Consider the following 22670-nt stretch of genomic DNA (forward strand, 5'->3'; position numbering starts at 1 on the left):
TACAGCCTTTCCAGGTGATTCTGCTATAGCCCATCCTTGGATCTGTACTTTACAAACACTAGTGTAGCAGAAAATGTGAGTTTAGGAAGTGGGGCCCTAACATGTGGTTTATGAGTCATGCTTTCTGGTTTATGAATTGATTTCCCATGCATTATCTCATTTGATCCTTACAACAGCTCTGTAATAATCCCCACTTAAGGGACAAGTGTATTGAAGCGCAGAGGGAGCTAAGTCACCAGCTCAAGTTCACACAATTAAAAAGCAGCAGAATGCAATTTCAGGACCTCAATGCTCTGCTTCTGAAATACAGGCTGGACCCCTCAGAAGCACTGAAAAGCTGTGGGTACAGCTACACCCTGTCAGCCACTGGGAGTGAATGGAACCTGCCAGCAACAGTCTGGATCAGCCAATGATCAAAGACTTGATGTCAGCTTCCCCAGTGCTGGAAGGTTTTGGAAACACATCATGGAATTTCCCAGGATGCAGCCTTGGGTCTTACTGGAAACCTGTCTGGGAAAATGAAGTGAGAAAGGAAACGACAGGTTTATACACACTTCAGTGAGACAACACTTAGCCCTTGGAGAAAAATGAAGCCAATTGATGGGAGAATCGTGAAACCAATTGAGAAAGCTGATGGGAAAGCATCTTTATCTTGAGGAAAAGACTCCAAGTTGAAACCATCCCCCCAGGCCTTCCGCATCTCCTCAAGTATAAAGTTGACCACCCGTGTGCAGGCAGTGGGCAGAGAAACAGGAAAGTGGCATCTCCAGGGGACAGCATTATAACTCACATGGGCTCTCCCTCTGAATTGAGATGGGATTCCCGTGGGCACAGTGCATTTACAGTACTGAGTACAAGGCAAGCCCCTCAGTGTGTATTCAGTAAGTGTTGGCCAAAGGAAGGATTGAATGTATTTCCTCTCCTGCTGTCTTGGCATTACCATCACTCTGTGCCTTGGATAGAAGGTAACACAGTCTGCTGGTGAGTTAATGGAACTGAAATAATATGTCTTATGCTTATTACCAGAATTAGCCCTAATTTGTCTGGGGGAAGTCTCTGATGCCTCTGTTTCTCTAGTTTTCAACATGAATAACGAGGCCAATTTATATAATAGCATTGCCTTTAGACCAAATGCAATAATGGAATTGATTCCACCCAATACTTGCTAGTGAGGAAGGAGCTTCTCTGTTGCAGGTCAAAAGATGTGTTGGGTGGAGCAGAAAGAACCAGGAATAGCCAGTGGGCTGAGAGTCTCATCCCAGATCTACCCTGGGCCATGAAGGTTTGACCAACTCCATGCTCTTCCTAATCATTTTTTCTCTCTTTGAAATGACAGTTGAATTTCAGGGGTTGGAAATTATGGCCTTCAAACCAAACCGTACCGTTGCCTATTTTTGTCAGTAAAGTTGTACTGGAACACGACCACACCTGTCCATCGCCATATGGTCTGTGGCTGCTTTCATGCTAGAACCTTAGAGTTGAGTAGTGGTGATGGAGACTGTGTGACCCACAAAACCACAAGTATTTACTATCTAGCTCTTTTTGGGAGATGTTTGCCAATTCCTGAATGAGAGCAAATCTTCCCAAAGTGGTCTGTGGAAAATTAGTTCTGTAGAATGTTATTAGGTGTTACAAGAGGAAACGGGGAGAAACTAGTGTAGACCAGGTTGAAGGTGAGAGCAGGTAGGCAGGGCTCTCACTGCCTCCCTCTGCCACATTCAGTTTAACAATGCCTCACCCAGCCCTACTACAGTAGCTAAATTTGTAAATGAAGAGACCATACTCCAGGGAGGACAGGCAAATTTTTCAGGAAAATACTGATAAAGCCAGTACTCAAAATGAGTGTGGTTGTTCTGACTCCCATAGAAGGTGTCCCAGGACGTCCCCTCAGGTGCATCAGCCTACTGTTGCTCAGGTCTTCCTCAACCACCTTCTGTCACAGCCACTGACTGTCCTGGCAAAGCTTCCAGGCATATCTACAAGGAACTCTTTGAGTCTGTACTTTGGGGGAACTGTTCACAAAGCATTGACTGTTCTTCTTGCGTCTGGAAAAACAACATGGGTCCCTCTCACCACTCAGAGTTAAACCATGGAGAAAGCAGAACAGTGGGGAAAACCAGACACACTGCCAGACCTCTTCTTGGTTCCCTTTTGTTCATTTGTTTGTTTGTTTGTTTGAGATGGAGTTTCGCTTTTGTTGCCCAGGCTGGAGTGCAGTGGCGTGATCTTGGCTCACTGCAACCTTGACTCAACCTCTGACAAGCGATTCTCCTGCCTCAGCCTCCCGAGTAGCTGGGATTATAGGCATGTGCCACCATGCCCAGCTATTTTTTAATTTTTTTAATTTTTTTTTATTTTTAGTAGAGACGGGGTTTCTCCATGTTGGTCAGGCTGGTCTTGAACTCCCGATCTCAGGTGATCCACCCGCCTCAGCCTCCCAAAGTACTGGGATTACAGGCGTGAGCCACCACCCCCGACCCTTGGTTCCCTTTTGTGTCCTCTTTTTCTGCCTGTTCTTCCTTTATTCCTTTCCCTTCTCCTCCTCCTCTTCTTCCTCTTCTTCATTTCTTTTCTTCTACCCTTGTCATCCTGGTCCTCCTCCTCCCTTCCTCCTCCTCTTCCCCTGCCTCCTCCCCTATCCCTCCTCTTGGGTTATGCTTTTCTTGACTTGCATCCATAGGTAAAGTTCTGTGCTGATTGTCTGAGAGAAAAGAAGCAAGCCCTGGCTCTTGAGGCACTTACATTCCCACTGTGGGTGGGCACATGGGTGAGCCACAGGTGGCATTTCTGGGCAGGACTGTTGTACCTTGCAAGCTGGAAGCGCAGCGTGGTCCTGGGGTGGTACATCTCTAAGGCAGCAATGAGGTCAAAGGCTGATGGTGCTATCATGGTGACGAGGGAGACCACCACACTGACCTGCTGAGAGAGCACATGCCAGAGCCAGACATTCCCAGGACCCCCCCACCAGCCCTCACCATGTGCATTTGATCTCTTTCCCTAATATTGGATCAGTGGCTTTCCACAGGGTCCTTGGATCCTCCATGGAAAATCCCCCCAAATCTCTGCTAATTAGCTTTTTTCAAAAGGCGGCCACCACTTTATCATGGTCTTTTTTTTTTTTTTTTTTTTTGAACTCTCCTTAAATGTTCTGAGGACACTCATACATCCCATTTGGGATTCACTAGGCCAGGTGCTGTGGCTCACACCTGTAATCCCAACACTTTGGGAGGCCTGTGAGGCCCAGGCAGGAGAATTATTTGAGGCCAGGCATTGAAGACCAGCCTGGGCAACACAGCAAGACCCCATCTCTAAAAAAAAAAAAAAAAAAGCTGGCATATGCCTATGGTCCCAACTCGTTGGGAGGCTGAGGCAAGAGAATTGCTTGAGGCCAGGTGTTTAAGACCAGCCAGGGCAACACAGCAAGACCCCATCTCTACCAAAAAAAAAAAAAAAAAAAGTGGCACAATGCCTATGGTCCCAGCTTGTTGGGAAACTGTGGCAGAAGAATTTCTTGAACCCAGAAGTTCAAGGCTGCTGTGACCTGTGATTGGATCACTGCACTCCAGCCTGGGCAACCGAGTGAAACCTTGACTCAAAAAACAAAAAGGATTCACTAGCATTTCTGCCACATTTTCCCCAATTACCATCTCACAGTATTTATACTTCCCTGACCTTGGATGGAAGACGGAAATAACTGCAACTATTACCAATAGAAAAGGAAAGCCTGAGAGGTAATGTAATATTCTTTCTGTACATGGAAGATTAATTATCTAGAGAATTAGGCCTGGCTTTTGTTTCTCTGTACTTAGAGCAGAAGAAAGAGGAGTTTTAGCTGGTACAGAAGATGTTTGAGATAAAATAAGAAATAATTTCTGAATATATCTTTAAAAAACTATTCATATTTCTATCTGTAAACATACAAGCACACAGTAACTCAACTGGCATAAAATAGAGGCATGGGAAAAGATTATCTAGGGTGGGCTCATATTTTGACAAATTACTGTACATTGATAAATATGCACACGGTAAATTGATGGCCATCTTACACACCTTTCTTTTTAAATCCCAACAGAGGGAAATAATTTTCATAGAAATGGTCAGAGAGGTGGTTTTTGTGCTATTTCTGCCTTTCAAATCTGTATAGATAAATTGGGCCAACCTTTCAGGACAGTGGTCTTAAAATGAATATTTAGAATTCCAAAATTGTTCATAACCGTTCACTTGGTGATTTTCTATTTATGGGAATATTCACACAACGGGGGTTGGTGGGGAGATGATTGTTTAAAAAACAAACCATTTGTGTAGAGCTGGTTCTGGAAGCATTATTTGTCATTTAGATATTCAGAAACTACCTAAATATTCACGAATGACACCTGGTCAACTTTAATCCATACCATGGAATAAGTGCAGTTGTTAATTCCAGTCTGCAGCAATGTGGAACATGGATGTGAAGAAACAGATGTGCAAAAGGCAAAACACAGTCGGTGAGGCTCAAAGGTAGAGAACGGTGTAAATGCTTGAAGGTGTTTTTGTATCAAACTCTTTCCCAAAGGAGATGAATAAAATTGCCAAGCCTTAGTGCTGCCCCTCTGGCTCAAAGTCCTTATAGTCAATGCTCTAGGACAAGAGGACTAAAGTTTTTCCCTAGAGATATTCCCACCTAACTTACATAAGGAACAGAGAGGCAGGCTACTTTTCTGTGTCTCTCTCTCTCTGTTTTTTTTTTTTTTTTTTTTTGAGACAAGAGTCTCACTCTGTTGCCCTCACTGGAGTGCAGTGGCGTGATCGTGGCTCACTGTAGCCTCCGTCGCCTGCGTTCAAGCGATTCTCCTGCCTCAGCCTCCTGAGTAGCTGGAACTACAGGTGTGCACCATGACGCCCAGCTAATTTTTGTGTTTTTGGTAGAGATGGGGTTTCATCATGTTGGCCAGGCTGGGCTGGAACTCCTGACCTCAAGTGATCCACCTGCCCCAGCCTCCCAAAGTGCTGGGATTACAGGCATCAGCCACTGTGCCTACCTATGTCTCTTTTCTAGGGTGCTGCAGGTAATGGCAGTGGGTACCTCATTCTTTTCCCAAAGTGTCAGCTCCTTCTTCGACTGCTCCAGCTTCTGGGACCGGTCCACCACAAAGTAGATGAGATAAATGCTCCCAGCCAGTGAGAGAAGCACCAGGATGTTGGCAATAATCCTCAAGCAGATGGTCACTGCCCTGGGGAGAGAAACAGGCATGAGAACGGTACACAGGGTCCTGCTCACAGCACCACGATGCAAAGACAACACTACTTGGGGACTGGAACACATCCATTGCCAAGAGGATTCTCTGCCCTGGAGCGTCAATGCTCTTCCAGCCCACCCCACCCAGCACCCTAGAATTCCTCATTTTCTAAGAGATCAACGACCAGTCATAAATTCAACCAGCCTGCATCAGTGGGGTTTGAAACAAACAGACGAACAAATAAACGCCTCTTGTTTTAGAGTCAGAGTATTTGGGGTTCAGTTCTAGCTTCACTACTTGAAACTGGAGTCTTGTGGTATGCACATTAAAGATATAGGAATTCAAGTAAATGTGTTCAGCAGAGGGAGGGAGGAAGGAAGGCAGGGAGGAAGAGAGGAAGGGAAGACACATGATTCTGCCTGTCATCCCATATAATGAATCTGACATTGTACAGTCATGTGCTGCATAATGGCATTTTGGTCAATGACGGACTGCATATATGACAGTGGTTCCATAAGATTATATTGGAGCTGAAAAATTCCTATGGCCTAGGACATTGTAGCATGATGCATTGCACTCACGTTTGTAGTGATGCTGGTGTAAACAAGCCTACTGCACTGCCAGTTGTATAAAAGTATAGTATATACAATTATGTACAGTACATATTTGATAATGAATTAAATGACTGTTACTGGCTTATGTATTTACTATATTTTTAAAATCATTATTTTAGGGTATACTTCTACTTATTTAAAACAAAATGTTAACTGTAAAACAGCCTCAGGCAGGTCCTTCAGGAGGCACCCAGGGTAAGGCACTGTTACCATAAGAGATGACACCTCCATGCGTGTTATTGCCCCGAAGACCTTCCAGTGGGACAAGATGTGGAGGTGGAAGGCAGTGATATTGATTATCCTGACTCCGTGCAGGCCTAGGCTAATGTGTGTGTTAGTCTTTTGTTTGTTTGTTTTTTGTTTGTTTGTTTGAGACGGCATTTTGCTCTTGTTGCCCAGGCTGGAGTGCAATAGCACAATCTGGGCTCACTGCGACCTCTGCCTCCTGGGTTCAAGCGATTCTCCTGCCTCAGCCTCCTGAGTAGCTGGGATTACAGGCATTTGCCACCACACCTGGCTAATTTTTGTATTTTTAGTAGAGACGGGGTTTTCCCATGTTGATCAGGCTTGTCTCAAAACTCCTGATCTCAGGTGATCTGCCCGCCTCGGCCTCCCAAAGTGCTGGGATTACAGGTGTGCGCCACCACGTCCGGCCTGGTCTTAGTTTTTAACAAAAAAAGTGTAAAAAGTTAAAAAAATTAAAAATAAAGCTTATAGAATAAGGATATAAAGAAAAACTGTTTTTGTACAGCTGTACAATGTGATTGTGTTTTAAGTATTACAAAAGAGTCAAACAGTTTTTTAAAATTTAAAAGTTCATAAACAAGTGACAGTAAACTAAGATTAATTTATTATTAAAGAAAGAAACTTTAAGAAATAAATATAGTGAGGCCTAAATGTACAGTGTTTATAAAGTCTACACTAGTATGCAGTTGTGTCCTGGGCCTTCACATTCACTAATCACTCATTCACTGACTCACTCAGAGCAACTTCCAGTCCTGTAAGCTAATTCATGGTAAGTTCCCTATACAGGTGTACCATTTTTTAATCTTTTATACCACATTTTTATTGTACCTTTCTATGTCTAGATATGTTTAGATACACAAATACCATTGTGTTACAATTGCCTACAGTATTTAGTACAAGTAGCATGCTGTTCAGGTTTGTAGCCTAGGAGCAATTGGCTATAGTATATAGCCTAGGTGTGTAGCAGGCTATACCATCTAGCTCTGTGTAAGTACATGCTATGATGTTCACACAAGGACAACATTGTGTAAAGACACATTTCTTGGAATGTGATCCTGTCACTATGCAACATCTGACTATTCCTTTGGTAGTTTCTTAATTGTCTTTTCCCTTTAGAAGTAAGCTCCAAGCTTTTTAGCCTTTTCCAATGCTGTTATCTTCAGCTCTTAAAACAGGCTTAGCATATATGGATGCTTCATAAATATTTGCTAGATGAATAAGTAAATAAAGGAGCAACTAATTGCCCATGAGATGGGAGACACAGGGCTCATCTCTTTCCTAATTTGGTCTCACTTCTCATATGCCTCTGATAGTGAGGGCAGGTGTGTGAATCAGTAATGATTCTAGTACTTACATACGTTTCTGGTTTTAACTGAAACACATCCATTTTTTTCTAACACTGGAGGACAACACCCTGTCTGACTTCAATTGGCCTATTTTGAGGTCACCTTCTTCTGCCAACTTGTCTTAGCCTGGCTAAGGCCTGGCTTGTCTTAGCTTGTCTTAGCTTGTCTTAGCCTGGCTAAGGCCTGGAATCCCAGGCCTTTTTGCAGGTAGTTTATTTGGGAAGTGATCTCAGAAAGCAGGAGTGGAGGTTGATCCCAGAAAGCAGGAGTGGAGGTCCTGGAGTGGAGCAGGAGAGAGGGGCCATCAGTACAAGGATATGCAATGGGGTTGGCAGCAGCTAGAGGCAAATGCAGGGCCTTCTGAGGGGCTTATGAAATGCCTGACAGAACTGTTTGCCCAGTGTGAAATAGGAAAGCATTTATTCTATTCCCAGCGGTTCAGGGTAGCTCCATGAGCATTCACTCCCAGCATTGCACCCAGTCTCTTGGTTGCACGTGCATGTGTGTTGACTGGGATCTTGTGGGTTCCCTATGCAGCAGCCTCAGAAGATCCCTGGGGCATCAAACAGCGGGTACGAGCAAGGGGTACATGTGTGCAACTGATGGTGGCCTGCACAGTCCTGCCCAGTAGCAAGGGCTGGAGAAAAGTATGGCCAAGAGGATTTGAAGGGGCACCCAAGGTATACTATCTTCTCCATGAAATTTCTACCCACTGGGGACCTTGGGCAGATCACAACTCTTCCCTCTACACATGTTTTGGCCCTTGATTTGCACAATGAGGAAACATTCCCAAACGAGATGATAAATGTCACTTTGCTTGGTAAAAATAACAACATGGCACAGTACGTTATTATTATTATCAACTCTGGTGGAGGAGAGCTACAGAGAAAGAATCAGATGGCAAAATCCCATACTTTTATAGGTGAGGAACTTCAGGTTCATGAAGTTCAGGAGCATTTCCCAGGTTATCGACATTAATGACAGAGAGGACTAGAATCCACGTCTTCTGACTCCCTATGGACAGCCCTTTCCAACTCCTCCCCCACTCCCTAAGCTCCCTCATTATTCCAGAGGCTGGGTGTGTTTCCTTAATTCCCCATGTCCTTTTGTACAAGTCCTCCGAATGGGCTTTCTGCACTGTGGAAACTAATCATGAGGGCTAAATAACTAGTAAGGATGTGGGATGAACAGACCTACCTGTCTTCATGAGGTCAGGGCCATTGCCCTTCCCTGGGAATGGCTTTCCCTTTCATTAGTTCTGTTTGAAGGGCTTCACCCTCACCAGCATAGCTCTCAAGATCTTGAGAAGAATCTTGAACCTAGGAAATCATCTTGAAAGGCTTGTGAACACCAACTGGATAATATTTGTGTCTTATGACTTGTTTCTAAATAAAACTAGTCTTAACAGCATAAGTTGGTGCTCAAAATACCTCTCTTATTATCTAAGTAAAAGAGTAAGAAATAAGAAACTGGTCAATTTCAGACCCTGTGATCCTTGTTACAGGATCTATGGAAGGAGGAAGTCATCCTAAATATTGCTAAGGAAAAAATCATTCAGTTCCCTCAGATCACATTATGAGAAAGGAAGAAAGAAGAGCTGCCTGACAATTATGAAAATAAGATATAGATGATCTGGTAGTTTTTGTACCAAACTAAAAATAAAACTTATCAATGAATTCAACATGGGGAGTAATAATACCTACAGGTTTTTGTTTTTCTTTTTCTCCTGTTCTTCCAATATAGCTTCCTTTAAGAAAAATACATACAGCAATAAAAGCTTAGCATCATCATTAATTATAAATCATTAGAAATAATTTACCCAGTAACTTAGCTCATACCTTCATTGTCTAAGACTTTATTCTGTAGGATTCAATTGATATAAATGAATTAGATATCAATAATCTAATCAATTGAAAAAATATTGGCGGTTGGGAAGAGGGATTGGGAGATAGTATGGCTGTAATTTAAATTATCTAAGTAGATTTTTTTCCTCAAAATAGTGCACCATTTAGCTGTCTGTATAGTTCAATAGAGCTAAGTCTCTGAATATTTTTGATTGCATTATTTTCTAAGTTAAAAGTAAAAGCCTATATCCCTGACATATATGTATTCGCTCATTTTCAGGTTATATACATGCAACATGGTAATAATCCATTATGTAAATTATCTAAAATATACAAACTGAAATTTTAAAAGGATAAAATGGAAAAGTTTAAAAAGAAAGGAGTTTCAAAATGTTTCTCCCTCCCTTCATTGAGTCATTTGGTACATTTCCTGGAGCATGTTCACCTCACTTTGGAAACAACTGCCCCGGACAATGAACATCAATGGGAAGAGGATGGTTCTGGCTTCCAGCTGAGGGCCAGCGGCTGGCTCTGATCCTGAGCTGCCCACCCCCGCAGGCTGCACAGGCTCACTCACTCACCCTGATGCTGTTCACTATGGCAGCTGTTTTGCTCTCTGCAGCCTCTGGGTTTCCAATGAGGTAATCCCAGGCACAGAACACCCGCCAGCAGAAGGTATAATTTTCGTTGGAAGCACTGGCAAGACTCGTGCGGGAGTTCTTAGCCATCCTGCAAAAGAGGAGCACAAACAGGTCTTAGGAGTCTCAGGACTAGGGGGCTGTAGCTAGCACCCACAGAGCCTTTGTGTGAATTAGCATAGGCTGCACCCCTCTGGGTGGACGCAGCTCCTCGGGTCACAGCTTGGACAGGAGAGCACCGACTGGATTTCTGCCCATGCTTGTGACCTCAGCAACACTTTGGAACAGTGTGAAAACTGCAATGGCCCATTATTATATGAGTTCATTTGACAAGGACTCCCACCACTGTGGTGCCCAGCTGTTCTCATCTCTTTGCAGCTGTGATTGTGAAATAAAATTTTCCTTTTAATCAGTCTTCTTGGAGCTCCTTCCCATGGGAACTCTACCCCGTGGGACTCCACGTAACGTGCTGAGTCCCTCTTTCCCACATTTCTTTAGATATTTGAAGGCAGGAGTCATCAACCCTCCTTAGGTGAAACTCTCCCTACTTTTTAGAGCCTTTCTCCTGTAATAAGCTCTCCTCTCCATCCATATTTCTTGATTCCAAGTTTGCTCTAATCTGTCTCTTACGTTGTATGTCTAGTAAAGGGCCCGAGTCTTCCATGTGGGTCCTGGAAGCCACCAGGAGCTAAGCTGGAAAGCTTCAGGGGAACTGAAGGCCCCTGGGTCATTATGTACCTCCTCAAGTTTTGTTTATTTGTTTATTGTCTTTTTTACCCCAAGTGCTTCTATCTGCATTTTGCTAACATGCCACAAGGGGGTTGGGCAATGAAGCGTGGTTACACAAATCAAGCAGAAGCAGCAGATGAACCAGCGTGGGTGGGGCCAGCTTTTCCCCGGGATTTGGAGCCTCCTTATCAGTCTGCATTTCTCTAGCTCCCACACGGAAGACCTGGTGATGTTCTGAGCCAACCTACCCATTTTACAGATGAGGCTCAGGGAAGGAAGGTGAGTTCCTACAGGTCTCACAGTCGGGGTGGTGCAGAGCTCCTAACCCCCACCAGATTGCATCTTTTGCATTTTGCCTCCCCAGTGATGACCTAGAGGTGCCAACTGCATCACAGCACAGACAAGCCTGGCCTTTGCAGAATTTGTAGCTAGGTCACAGGCAAACAAACATACAACCAAAGGAGGACGTTTTGCTTTTTGCAACCTCTGGTCACCTAGATCATATTGCTTATGTCCCTATTAGTGCAGCTGCCACATTGTCTAAAATTACATGAACTGGTAAATCTATATGATTCTTGTATTTCCAGGCCCAATAGAGGACCTAGTACAAAGCAGTAAGTGTTCAATAAGTACTTGTTAAAATGAACATGCCTCTTTTAGCCTTGGTTCTTCTCATCTGTAAAATGGATACAGTTATGCCTTAACTTTACAGGGCTATTGACAAGATTAGATGACATTACACATATCATAACACTTGATATGTATTTTGAGAAATCAAGCAGTCATACTTTTTTAAAAGAATGATGAAGCTGTAAGAAAACACTGCCATTACACGTATCATAACACTTGATATGTATTTTGAGAAATTGAGCAGTCATACTTTTTTAAAAGAATGATGAAGCTGTAAGCAAACACTGCCATCCCCACTAGGAAATATGCCAAGGGCAGCCGGTAGCCAGCTCTCCCGATCTTCCTTTCCCTGCCGTAATATCCGTAGAAGAGGACAGAGTACTGGAGGTAGCCCTGCAAAGAAAACACTCAGTGTCATTTCTGCTTCCCATTCCCAGGTCTCAGAACTGTGGCCCATTCACCCCTTCCCTCAAGACAAGAGTGTGGCCAAGCATCAATCTCACCCCCAGAGACCAGACGGTGTCCAGGGCTTGGGCAGACGAAACCTGCTCCTTGGGGATGGTCTTCCTGGCTGTGCTTCCAAAGGGCTGGCCTGCAATCAGCTGGTGAGAGAGGAAAGCATGTCATGTGGTCCTCTGGGTGGGAGGGGACCAGGAGAAAATGAGAGGTTGATGTCCATGTGCTTGTGAAAATGCCACACATAAGAGATCTCCAGGGGGTGGATTTCTGCTTGATTTTCATTAATGAAAAATTAATCTTGGGCGGCCAGATTTTCTTTTTGCCTGATTAGAGCTCACCTGGATGTACTCTCTCTGAGCTAGACATGGTTTCTACAGGTGGATTATTAAGACCCCTGTTGGGAAATGGCCCATTTACTTTTTGAGGATGAAGTTTAGTTGAGAAATGGATTTTATTTCTTTATGTAAATGTAAGGGGCACGAGTGCGGTTTTGTTACATGGATACATCAAGTTATGGTGAGGTCTGGGCTTTAGTGTACCCATAATCTGAATAATGTACACAGTCTGGATATTATTTCAACTTTGGGCTGGCAAACTGGCTGGTTGGCCAAATCCAACCCATGGCCTTTTTGTATGGCCCAAGAGCTAAGAATAGTTTTGCATTTTTAAGTGGTTGGGGAAAACAATCAAAATAATTTATATAAAATTCAAATTTCAGTATTCATAAATAAAATTTTATTGAAACACAACCACATTCACTGGTTGATATACTGTCTGCAGGTGCTTTTGTGCTACACGGCAGATTTGAGTCATTGTGACGGACACCAAATAGCCCATGAAGCCTAAAGTATTTATTCTGTGGCCCTTTACAGAAAAAGTTTGCCAAGCCCTGCTTTACACAAACACATATATTTTCATCCCCACAATGATAACCAGAGGAGCCATTTTATGCGACTGCTGTAATGTCTCCTCTTTTTAATGAGTGGTACTTTCCTGAAACATCTTACCTCTGGAATGACAATAAAAGCACCTGTCATAATGGTGAGCACAATATTAATTCCAAATAACCATCTCAAGAATATGAAATAGGAGGCAACGCCAGATCCAAAATGACCTAAAGAAAGACAAGATAATGAGAACAGTTTAAATAAAATCCTCATAGTATAAGAAATCCTACAAAAAGAACACCATAATTTTTCTTACATCCACGGGACATAGAGTAAGAATGCCATTATTGTACCAATCGAGGTGTTCCTTCCTAAATGTTAACTCAGACAGATCAAGATGCCCCTGAATATCTTCAGTTCTATAGGCAGGAAAAGTCTCTAGTTTGCCTAAAATGCTATTTGATAGTCACTTCCCTAATGACTTATTTATCTAAAATGGTCTTATCAAATTTACAATATTTCATGTATGTTAACAAGTATCAGCATCTTTTAAGAATTTGGCATATTTCTTATCTATTTTGCACCATTTTGAGAATTTCAAGGATTTTGCTAAGGGTCTTTTTGCCTTAATTTCAAGATAAAACACCATTTGCTAGATGTTCACAATAGTGGACCGTGGGTGAAGGGTACACGGGAATTCTCTTTCCAACTTTTCTATACATCTAAACTTATTCTAAAATAAAAAGCATAGTAAAAACAAATTTATATCTATTGAGAAAATCCAGGAGCATAGAAGAACTCAGATGAGGATGTAGGCAACAATTTGACAGCATTCTGGAGTAGGTAGTTTTATGTCATTAAAAAAAAAACTCTTAAATTTTTATTTCAAATCTAGTTTATGTTTGTCATAATGAGTAGCAAAACACAAAACATCACAAGGAAAAGAAAAATTACCTATTCTGTGATCACTAAATTAAAATCACGATTAGAATTAGTTTCTATTGAACTTTTAGTGTAACCCTCCACAATTATTCTATACAAATAATGTTTTTGTATAAGATTGGCATTTCTCTCCAGCATACATCTTCAATTATCAATATATTACAAGCATTTTCTCTTGCCAAAAATACTCTTCTATAAAATAAATTTTATTGTTCCATTAAGTAAATTTTCCATAACTTACTTAAACTATTCCCCATGACTTGACATTTAGGACATTTCCAACTGTTCACCAGGATGAATAGTTCTATAATAAATAATTTCTGTCTAAGGTAAGGTTTCCTAGAAGCAGAGCTTGAGAAAGGGATTTGGCTACAGGTGATTTGTTGAGGAAGCACTCTCAGTAGAGAAGTTGTGAGGGAGTCAGGGAAGGTCGGGGGAAAGAGCCAGGGAAGGGCACGATCTTAGCTGCAGCCTAGCTGAGTCTATCCCACCAGCAGTTCTGCAGCATGAATTGCACCACTGAGTTGGTCCCACTTGGAGCAAGGGATCAGACTTGAATGCTCCTCTGTCAATGGTCCCTGCCTCTAGACTCTAGGTGGTGAGTGGGCGATTGGGGTGATAGAAGGTAGTCCTGGGGCAATTCTCTGAAGGGGAGCAGCTGAGTGACAAGCAGTCCATACTCAACAGCTGAGGAAAGGGTAGACTACCCAAGGAAGGGCAACCTGGGTACAGCACTAATGGCAGCTACTACAGCCTTGTTTGTTTAGTTTATTACGGTTTTCTCTGTTTTTTTTTTTTTTTTTTTGGAGACGGAAGCATATTACCAAAGTATACAACATTTTGAAGACTTTTGGTACATATTAAAACTTTTTTAAAAAAGAAATACTGTCCTAATTTACATTTCTGCCAGCATATCAAAGTGCTTAATCCATTTAAATATTCAACATGTTTTTCCCAATTTGTCATCTAACTTTTAGCTTTATTTTTTATGTATGTAAGTTTTCTTTTTTTAGGTAATTAAAAATAACAGTACTTTTTCCTCCTTCACTTTTATAATTAGATATGTCTCCATTCTGCATTCATACCATCAATTTTAAGTGAAGGAGTTAAACTTACTCTTTAAAACAATTGAATCAATTGTTCCAGTGATATTTATGCAGTAGACTGACTTCAATAATTATTGCATGCTAAAAGTCTAAGTGTATTCCTATCTGTTCCTGAATTTTTTGCTTACTCCTTTGATTTGCCCGTCAATTCCCACACTATGCTATACTGCTTCAATTGTTGTAGCTTTATGATATACTTTAATATCTTGATCATGCAACTTCATTTGTGTTCTTCTTTATAATTTTTTTATTAATCTCTTGGATATTTTTTCTTCCATATAAGTTTTATGATCATTTTGTTAAATACTTGGTAACAATACATTGAGATTTTTATTTGATTGCATCAAACTTGTAAATTAATTTTTCGAAAATTAACATCTTCCAAATATTAAATCTTCGTACGTGTTTTAACAAGACTTTTCTATCCTGTGGTATAATTTTACCACAGGATATTTTGGATTTATTGTTAAGTCTATTCCAGGTATTGTGTGTGTCAGTGTGATCATAGACATGATTTATTTATTTTTTGGCGTATGTTTTCTAAATGGGCACAATTATCTCTATGAAAATGCAGATTTTTGTATTTGTGTTTTGCAATTCCTTGAGCTACCCTCTTATTCATCCTCATAGGTTTTCACTTGATCCTTTCAGGGTTGAATGAACTGGGAGAGAACAGAGCCGCAGCGGAATGTGGAAAGGCCCACGTCGAGACTGTTCCCATTCTGGTAGGTGGTGGGGACAGGTATCTTGTCTTCTGGGTCTGTTGTCCCATATGGAGCCTGGTGACTCTTCTATGAGAGTGCCCTCAGCTGCACAGCATAAAGACCAGAACACAGCAGATTCTCCTTAGGCTGTGACTGGCCACTAGCATTGCAGTCCTGCCCCACTCTCCAGGTGTAAATACTTACTCTCGATTTTCTTTATCCTCATTTCCCAGGGAATGAAGATGACCACAAAGTTACAGGCGAGACGAGCAAATTTCCGCCAGAGCTAGACAAGAGGGGTCAGGATTAGAGAGGTCACATACATGAAGATGGCAATGGCTGTGCAGTACTAGGCACCTAAATGGAGTATACCAGACACTCCGTCTGGTACCTTTAATTATGGATTATGGCTTCATAGGCCTTTAAGCTGCACTAGAACCAAAGTAGCTCCCTTGTCTGTGCTCCTAACCAGGTGAATGGACACCAGCTTTGGAGGAATAATGGAAGCTGCAGCCCCATAGAATACGCACCTCAATACAGACACCACCCGAGCCGTGATAGCTGTATTGAAGTGCATATTCTATAGGGTTGCAGTTTGCATTAGCCATCCCATTCCTGATGAGGGGTATCTCTTGCTCTTTCAGAAAAAAATTTTTTTTTAACTTTTGGCAATTACATCTTAAAACCACAAGACACAGTACAAATTACTCGAGGAATGATATCTAAATAAATCCACTTGATCCTGTCATAAACCTAAGGGGATTCTGAGAGTGTGCCCCAGGAATCCAGATGCCTAACAGACTCCCCAAGTGATTACAAGTGCATCCCTGTTTAAGGACCAAGAGTCTAGAGCCTACCCTGAAAATGAGCCCCACCCTAATGTGTGACTCGCCTCCTGCTACAGCCTCTTTCCTGAATAGAGCTGTCAGGGATAAGGTCTAAAAATTTGTCTTGTATTTTTGGCCGGGCGCGGTGGCTCACGCCTGTAATCCAACACTTTGGGAGGCCAAGACGGGCAGATCACGAGGTCAGGAGTTCGAGACCAGCCTGGCCAATAAAGTGAAACCCAGTCTCTACTAAAAATACAAAAAGTAGTCAGGTGTGGTGGCGTGCGCCTGTAGACCCAGCTACTCTACTGAGGCAGAAGAATCACTTGAACCCGGGAGGCAGAGGTTGCAGTGAGCCGAGACCGTGCCACTGCACTGCAGCCTGGGGGACAGAGTGAGACTCCATCTCAAAAAAAAAAAAAAAATTGTCTTATATTTTTAAGATGCAATTGCCAAAAGTTTAAAAAACATTTCTCAAAAGTGAATAAAGGAAGACATGCCCTGACACTAGTTCTGCTTCCAACAAAGTTGGCAGGTTGTGCATTTTAACACACAAACAATCTGGGTTTGTGCTGGAAGCAAATGATATCATTGCAGAAAGAGGGGTTACAAATGTAATTATGACATTCTGAACTATAAGACCACACATGGTCCCGGTACAGACATATATGATAATGTCATTCTGGACGTGTCTGCTGAGGCCAGAATGGCTGCTTGTAAATGAAAATCTGAATTTTATCAGAAGTTTATCAGAAGTTGTTCATCTTCTGTTCATGATTTGAGAGCCAACTCAAATACAGCCACTCCCATGAACACAGAATCTCTGTAGCCAGAAAAGAAATTCTCCTCTTTGTAAACTCCCCCAGCAATAATTTTTGGTCTCTCTCATAATGTTTATCATATCCTACCTTACATTACCTTAATTTTGTTCACCTGGCTTGTCTCCTAGGGCATAGAGAGGGAGAGGCAGGCTTTCTGATCATTTATTCCCCGAGTATCCCGAGGAAGGGGTGCACCATCATCCTTTGGCAAGGGCTTGGTGTTGGAAAGCATTGAGTCTCTGGCCCGTTTTAAAGCCCTGAAGTCTAAGAAGCACAGGGCGGAAAGCCAGAGACCTGAGTTCTAGCTCTAATTTCACATCTATCTCACTATGTGTCCCTGGGGAAGTTATTTTATTTCCTTGGATTCCATTTCTCCATCTGTATAAGAAGTAAGATTTGATTAGTGGCATTCAGAGTGCTCTTTAAATTTAAAGTTGTATGAGAATTTTCATACATGCAATGGGCTAAGGCAGGGCAACTTTTGTAGGTGGGGGTAAAAAATCTCCCCCACCACCCCATCAGTAGTGCTTGAGGAGCCAGGGCCCTTGAACTCAGGTTAGAGAGCACTGGACTGAATGGCCCAAGATGCTCATTCTGGGAATAAGAGTCTATGCAAGTTGGCCTAAAGGAACTTCTTAAAGGAAAATGTGATTGAAAAAGGTGATTTGTTGATGACATGTTCAGTAAGGCATGGGGGAAAAGTTTCATGCTTCTCTGATGATTTATACCAAATCTCCACGGCAAAAGCCTTGAAACAGGAATAATTCAAAATTTAAGAAAAAAGCAAAATCAAAACAAAGAAAAACTAAACTTGGAAGAAATAGATCCTAATTGTGGGTTTGGGTTATTGAGCTTTGGTAACTAAGAATAAGTTCTTTCTTTGGAAAGACTTACATGTCCACGCAGAAGATATTTAACAACATATCTGATAGTTCATGAAAAGTATATTTATTCATAGTAAGTGTTAAGCACCTAGATTGTGTTGACCTATCAACATGTCAACATGAACTATCATACATGTTGTTAGATATGTGATACATGCACATATCATTATACATACATACATATGTATGTATACATTTATCATTATACATGTATGTATCATACAGATCTAACAATATGTATGACAGTTCATGAAAAGCATATTTATTCATAGTATGTGTTAAGCACCTAGATTGTGTTGACCTACCAACATGTCAACATGAACTATCATACATGTTGTTAGATATGTGATACATGCACATATCATTATACATACATACATATGTATGTATAGATGTATCGTTATACATGTATGTATCATACACATCTAACAATATGTATGACAGTTCATGAGAAGTATATTTATTCATAGTATGTATTAAGCACCTAGGTTGTGTTTTCCTGTGAATGCAGATAGTGAACACGACATGCAAGATGTCAGCTGGTGTGGAGTTTGCATTCAGGTAGAGACAAGGCAGTCACAAGCAAGTCCATGCCACAATGGGACACAGTCTATTAGGACTGGAGGAGAAGGCCCTTTAAACAAGGTCAGGGAAGATCTAGCTGAGGAGGTCATACTTGAGCTGAGACTTGAATGAAAAGGAAAATGAAAAGTAAATGGGAAGAGTAGCTTTCTAAAAGGGGAGAACAGCCAGTACAAGTTGTGGGTTAGCACGAGCTGAGCGTTTTACAGAAGAGGATGGAGGAGAGAGGAGCAAGATAAAAATTTGGATTACCTTACTGAGTGTAAAAACTCTGCTTCTAATAATTCAGCCCATTATCAAGTTATACCTTTAATAATACTGAGTTTACTATTGCTAAAAGTCTCAATAGCTTTTCATTGTTATATATATATTATAGGTCATTTGAATTCAGGTGAAATACTTTATTTCCTGTAGCACTTCAGCTTATTTAGAGAAAACAAAAGAGCTTGGTAGTTCATATGTCTACAAAAAGATAATTTATTTAATAAACTCCATCATAGTGTGGCAGGAATAAGGAGTCATGGATGATTTGGTCATAAAAACAGATTAGAATTGTAAAGAAGATTTTTGTCAAGAGTAAGAAGAAAGAATGCCAAGATGTGTCCTTAGGGATTCTTTGATAGTTTATAATTTTTCAGACATGTAAAATTTATGACCAGCTTTAATTTAAGCTATATTAAGAATATTTTTGTTTCAGAGAATCTAAAAAGAGTGTATCTGTCAGTTATTGTCTCTTAAGATAACAAACAAAAAATGTAATCAACATTGGTGCAGGTATTATGAGACTAATAATGGCGATATAAATCATCAAGGCTTTTAGAAAATAATCTTTAAATATTTATCAAAAGCCAAACAATGGACCACAGTCTTTTCTATAGGGATTGCAATTCTGGCATTCACCCTAAGAAAAAAATTCAAAAAGATAGAAAAATCTATATGTGCAAAGATGTTCTTCGTAGGGCTATTAATAATAATGAAAAATTAGAAGCAATTTAAATATCCACCAGCGGCCAAATGACTAATTAAATTAATATACATTTATCTGGTGGAATACCACACAGTCAGTGAAAACCATTAAATATAAAAACTATATAGCAACATGGAAAAAAATAATATAATGGTGTTATGTGAAAAAAGAGGCAAGACAAAAATGTATATACACTACAATTATGGTATGAAAATAATTATGCAATGACTGATGTGAAATTTCTAAAATGATATTATATTGGGAAGTAGGGGGTATAGAAGGAGAAGTTATTTTTCTTTGTTTCTACACATTTATGAAATGACTTTATAAGCAGATAATTTTAATGTATACTTTTCCTTTAAGTAACTGAATGGGAAAAATAACAAACAAAAACCTTAACACGGTATTATAAAATGAGCATTGGCATATACCTGCAACTTTCTCATTGTAAGAAATACAGCTGTATACAGGGACACAGTGAATCAAACCTACGAATATGGGTGGGATTAACTCAGGAAAGGTGCTGGATCACTTTTGCCATCCTTTCTCCTGATGAATTAGGCTTACCCAGTTTCACATAATTGGGAAGGGAAGGCATCTAGGACTAAAATTCAAGTCAGGAAATTCATACTTTTCAACTCTATCATCCTGATCTACAGCTGTATTATCGACTGGCACTCGCAACCTGTGTATGATGGCAAGTGTGATGGCAAACACAACCTCCTGGCTCTGGAGACCGCAGTGCTCACGTGTGTGTGTGTTTTTTTTGTTGTTGTTGTTTTGTTTGTTTGTTTTTTGAGAGGGAGTCTCACTCTGTCGCCCAGACTGGAGTGCAGTGGCGTGATCTCAGCTCACTGCAACCTCTACCTCCCAGGCTCAAGCGATTCTCCTGCCTCAGCCTCCCAAGTAGCTGGGACTACGGGCGCCTGCCACCACGCCCGGCTAATTTTTGTATTTTTAGTAGAGATGGGGTTTCACCGTGTTAGCCAGGATGGTCTTGATCTTCTGACCTCGTGATCCACCTCCCTTGGCCTCCCAAAGCACTGGGATTACAGGTGTGAGCCACCGCGCCCAGCCACATGTGTGTTCTGTATTACCTCTGCACCTGCTGCTTGGTAGCCTCGGGTCCTGGTCAGCCTCCCTTCGAACTTCAGCACAATGCCCTTCGCTCGTCTAAGAGAAGAAAAACATGATGGTGAACACAATTGTATCACACTTACAATTTCTGCAAAATGTGTAAAAATGCAACAGGAATAGGTTGCCATCTTGTCCTGAAAAATGATACAGCAAAAGATGCCATGAAAGAATGGAGTTACACAAATACTTCATGGTCTAATTTTTAGTAATCAGAAAACACCTTAAAATTTTTTTCTTTAATATTGAAATGGATACATAATTCAAAATGATGAATTTATACCAAAATTAGCTACAACTGAATTTCTTAAAGGCCTTCCCTGATTCTGGTGCTTGGCTGGGAATTCCGAGCTTTGGAAATCCTGGCGGCAGACACGTGCATCTCGGCCTTTCCACTTAGCAATTTTCCTCTTGCAGTCAATTGTTTAAAAGTGCAAATCAGACCTGGCTTCAGAGAATCTGCCTCAAGTAAAGGTTGGTGTCTGATTAATGGCAGCAAAAAAGTCATGTCTACATAGACATGAACAATCTGATTCACCCCAAACAAACTTCTAACACACTGATTGATCACTCTTGAATTAACCTGATATCTCTGCCTAAATGTTCAGTCCTGAAAATGGACTAAATTCATTGGGATAGACAGTTAAATTCATACCTTAAATGAACAACAGGATTAGAAAATAAATGTTAGTGCCATGGACAGACTGAAGTCAAAGGCTCTTAGAGAGAAGAATGTCACCTTCAAGGTAACCTAATCATATACCACCCCATGCAGAGATGCTCATTATCTGATGGTTGGATGCCCTCTGCTTGATTATATTCAGTGTTGAAAAACTTAGTTCTTCTGAATTAGCCATTTTGCTAGTTTGACAGGTTTACTTGGGAGGGTGCTCTGGTCTGTGCATCACAGCAACCCCCAATAACACCCACTGGTCTGAGTCCTTCCTTGGAAAACACAAGGTACAAGCCAATTCCTTTATCCACAGACAGGATGATCTCTCCAAAACATTACCCAACCAGAGTTCTTGGTTTTGGATCTCTCTTCCTACCATCGCAACATCTCCATCTTAATAGCCCAGCCAATGCATTGACTTCATTCTGGCCAGAACCAAAATGTAGGTTAGGAGCAAGGTTGATGTTCTACCCCATACCATGACTACCATGTTGGGACCATCTTAATAGAGCTGTCTGCTGCAAGTTTTTAAAAAGTAAAAGCCTGTTGAAGTCAAATAACAATTCATTTTATATCCTTATTTATTTTTTATTTTTTTCTGAAAATATTTAAACATTTTATGCACACCTATTTTGGGTCAAGCATAGTGGAATACAGAGTTGCCTAAAACAGAGTTTCCGCCAGGTGGGGTGGCTCACACCTGTAATCTCAGCACTTTGGGAGGCTGAGGTGGGAGGATTACTTGAGCCCAGGAGTTCAAGACCATCCTGGGCAACACAGTGAGATCCCATCTCTACAAAAATATAAAAAAAATTAGCTGGGTGTGGTGGCACATGACTGCAGTCCCAGCTACTTGGAAGGCCATGGTGGGAAGATCACTTGAGCCCAGGAGTTTGAGGCTGTGGTGAGCTGTGATCCAGCCACTGCACTCCAGCCTGGGTGAGAGTGACACCCTGTTTCATAACTAACAACAACAACAACAACAAAAAACCAGAGTCTCTGCCCTGGAAGAGTTCACTACCTAATAGGGATGACAGAGACCTTTAAAGACAATGACTGAGAGACAGTGGGTGTGACAAGAGCTATGACAGAGGGGTGATTGGGTGTGGAGGTAGCAGGGAGGGGCGGCCCAAACCAAGGCCCAGTCATAGACCTATGCTGATTTCATAGGAACTGACCACTTGCTTCCTACAGGGGAAACAAGCATGTCCTAAATCCTCTTAGACAGGTGGCTCTTGCTCCAGACTCAGGGTTAGCTCACTCTGCTTTTATCTGCATCCTGCTATGCTCCCTTGATTCTCAAGCAGTCAGGGTTCCGTGCTTTTTGCACCTTCCACAGAAGCACTGTGATGAACCTCAGCAAGTCCAATGAGGGAAGTGTTGCTCCAGTAGTTTCTCAAGGTGATGGAGAGGAGATATGT

At 41.4% G+C, this 22670-nt stretch overlaps 1 protein-coding gene and 1 long non-coding RNA gene across 5 annotated transcripts in view; one reads left to right on the forward strand and one right to left on the reverse strand.

Annotated features, from left to right (window-relative positions):
- Positions 1-22670, forward strand: part of LOC109023531 (uncharacterized) — a 98535-nt gene that overhangs the window by 22336 nt on the left and 53529 nt on the right. For 3 of the 4 annotated variants that reach the window (XR_002002964.3, XR_008671597.2, XR_010131056.1), the window contains exons 4-5: positions 11701-11868; positions 15309-15382. This is a non-coding gene — a long non-coding RNA (uncharacterized lncRNA). Of the gene's footprint in view, positions 1-176; positions 982-11700; positions 11869-15308; positions 15383-22670 lie in introns of all 4 variants that reach the window. The other variant, XR_010131057.1, reaches the window with a different exon arrangement.
- Positions 1-22670, reverse strand: part of TMC3 (transmembrane channel like 3) — a 40653-nt gene that overhangs the window by 14259 nt on the left and 3724 nt on the right. The window contains exons 3-11 of the mRNA XM_019011342.4: positions 20540-20615; positions 15566-15647; positions 12730-12836; positions 11767-11865; positions 11514-11656; positions 9848-9995; positions 9126-9169; positions 5063-5210; positions 2807-2916 (exon numbers count right to left, since the gene is read on the reverse strand). Of these exons, the coding sequence (XP_018866887.4) occupies positions 2807-2916; positions 5063-5210; positions 9126-9169; positions 9848-9995; positions 11514-11656; positions 11767-11865; positions 12730-12836; positions 15566-15647; positions 20540-20615 (957 nt within the window). The remainder of the gene's footprint in view (positions 1-2806; positions 2917-5062; positions 5211-9125; positions 9170-9847; positions 9996-11513; positions 11657-11766; positions 11866-12729; positions 12837-15565; positions 15648-20539; positions 20616-22670) is intronic.

Source organism: Gorilla gorilla, chromosome 16 (genome assembly GCF_029281585.2).
Source record: "Gorilla gorilla gorilla isolate KB3781 chromosome 16, NHGRI_mGorGor1-v2.1_pri, whole genome shotgun sequence".
Lineage (NCBI taxonomy): Eukaryota > Metazoa > Chordata > Mammalia > Primates > Hominidae > Gorilla > Gorilla gorilla.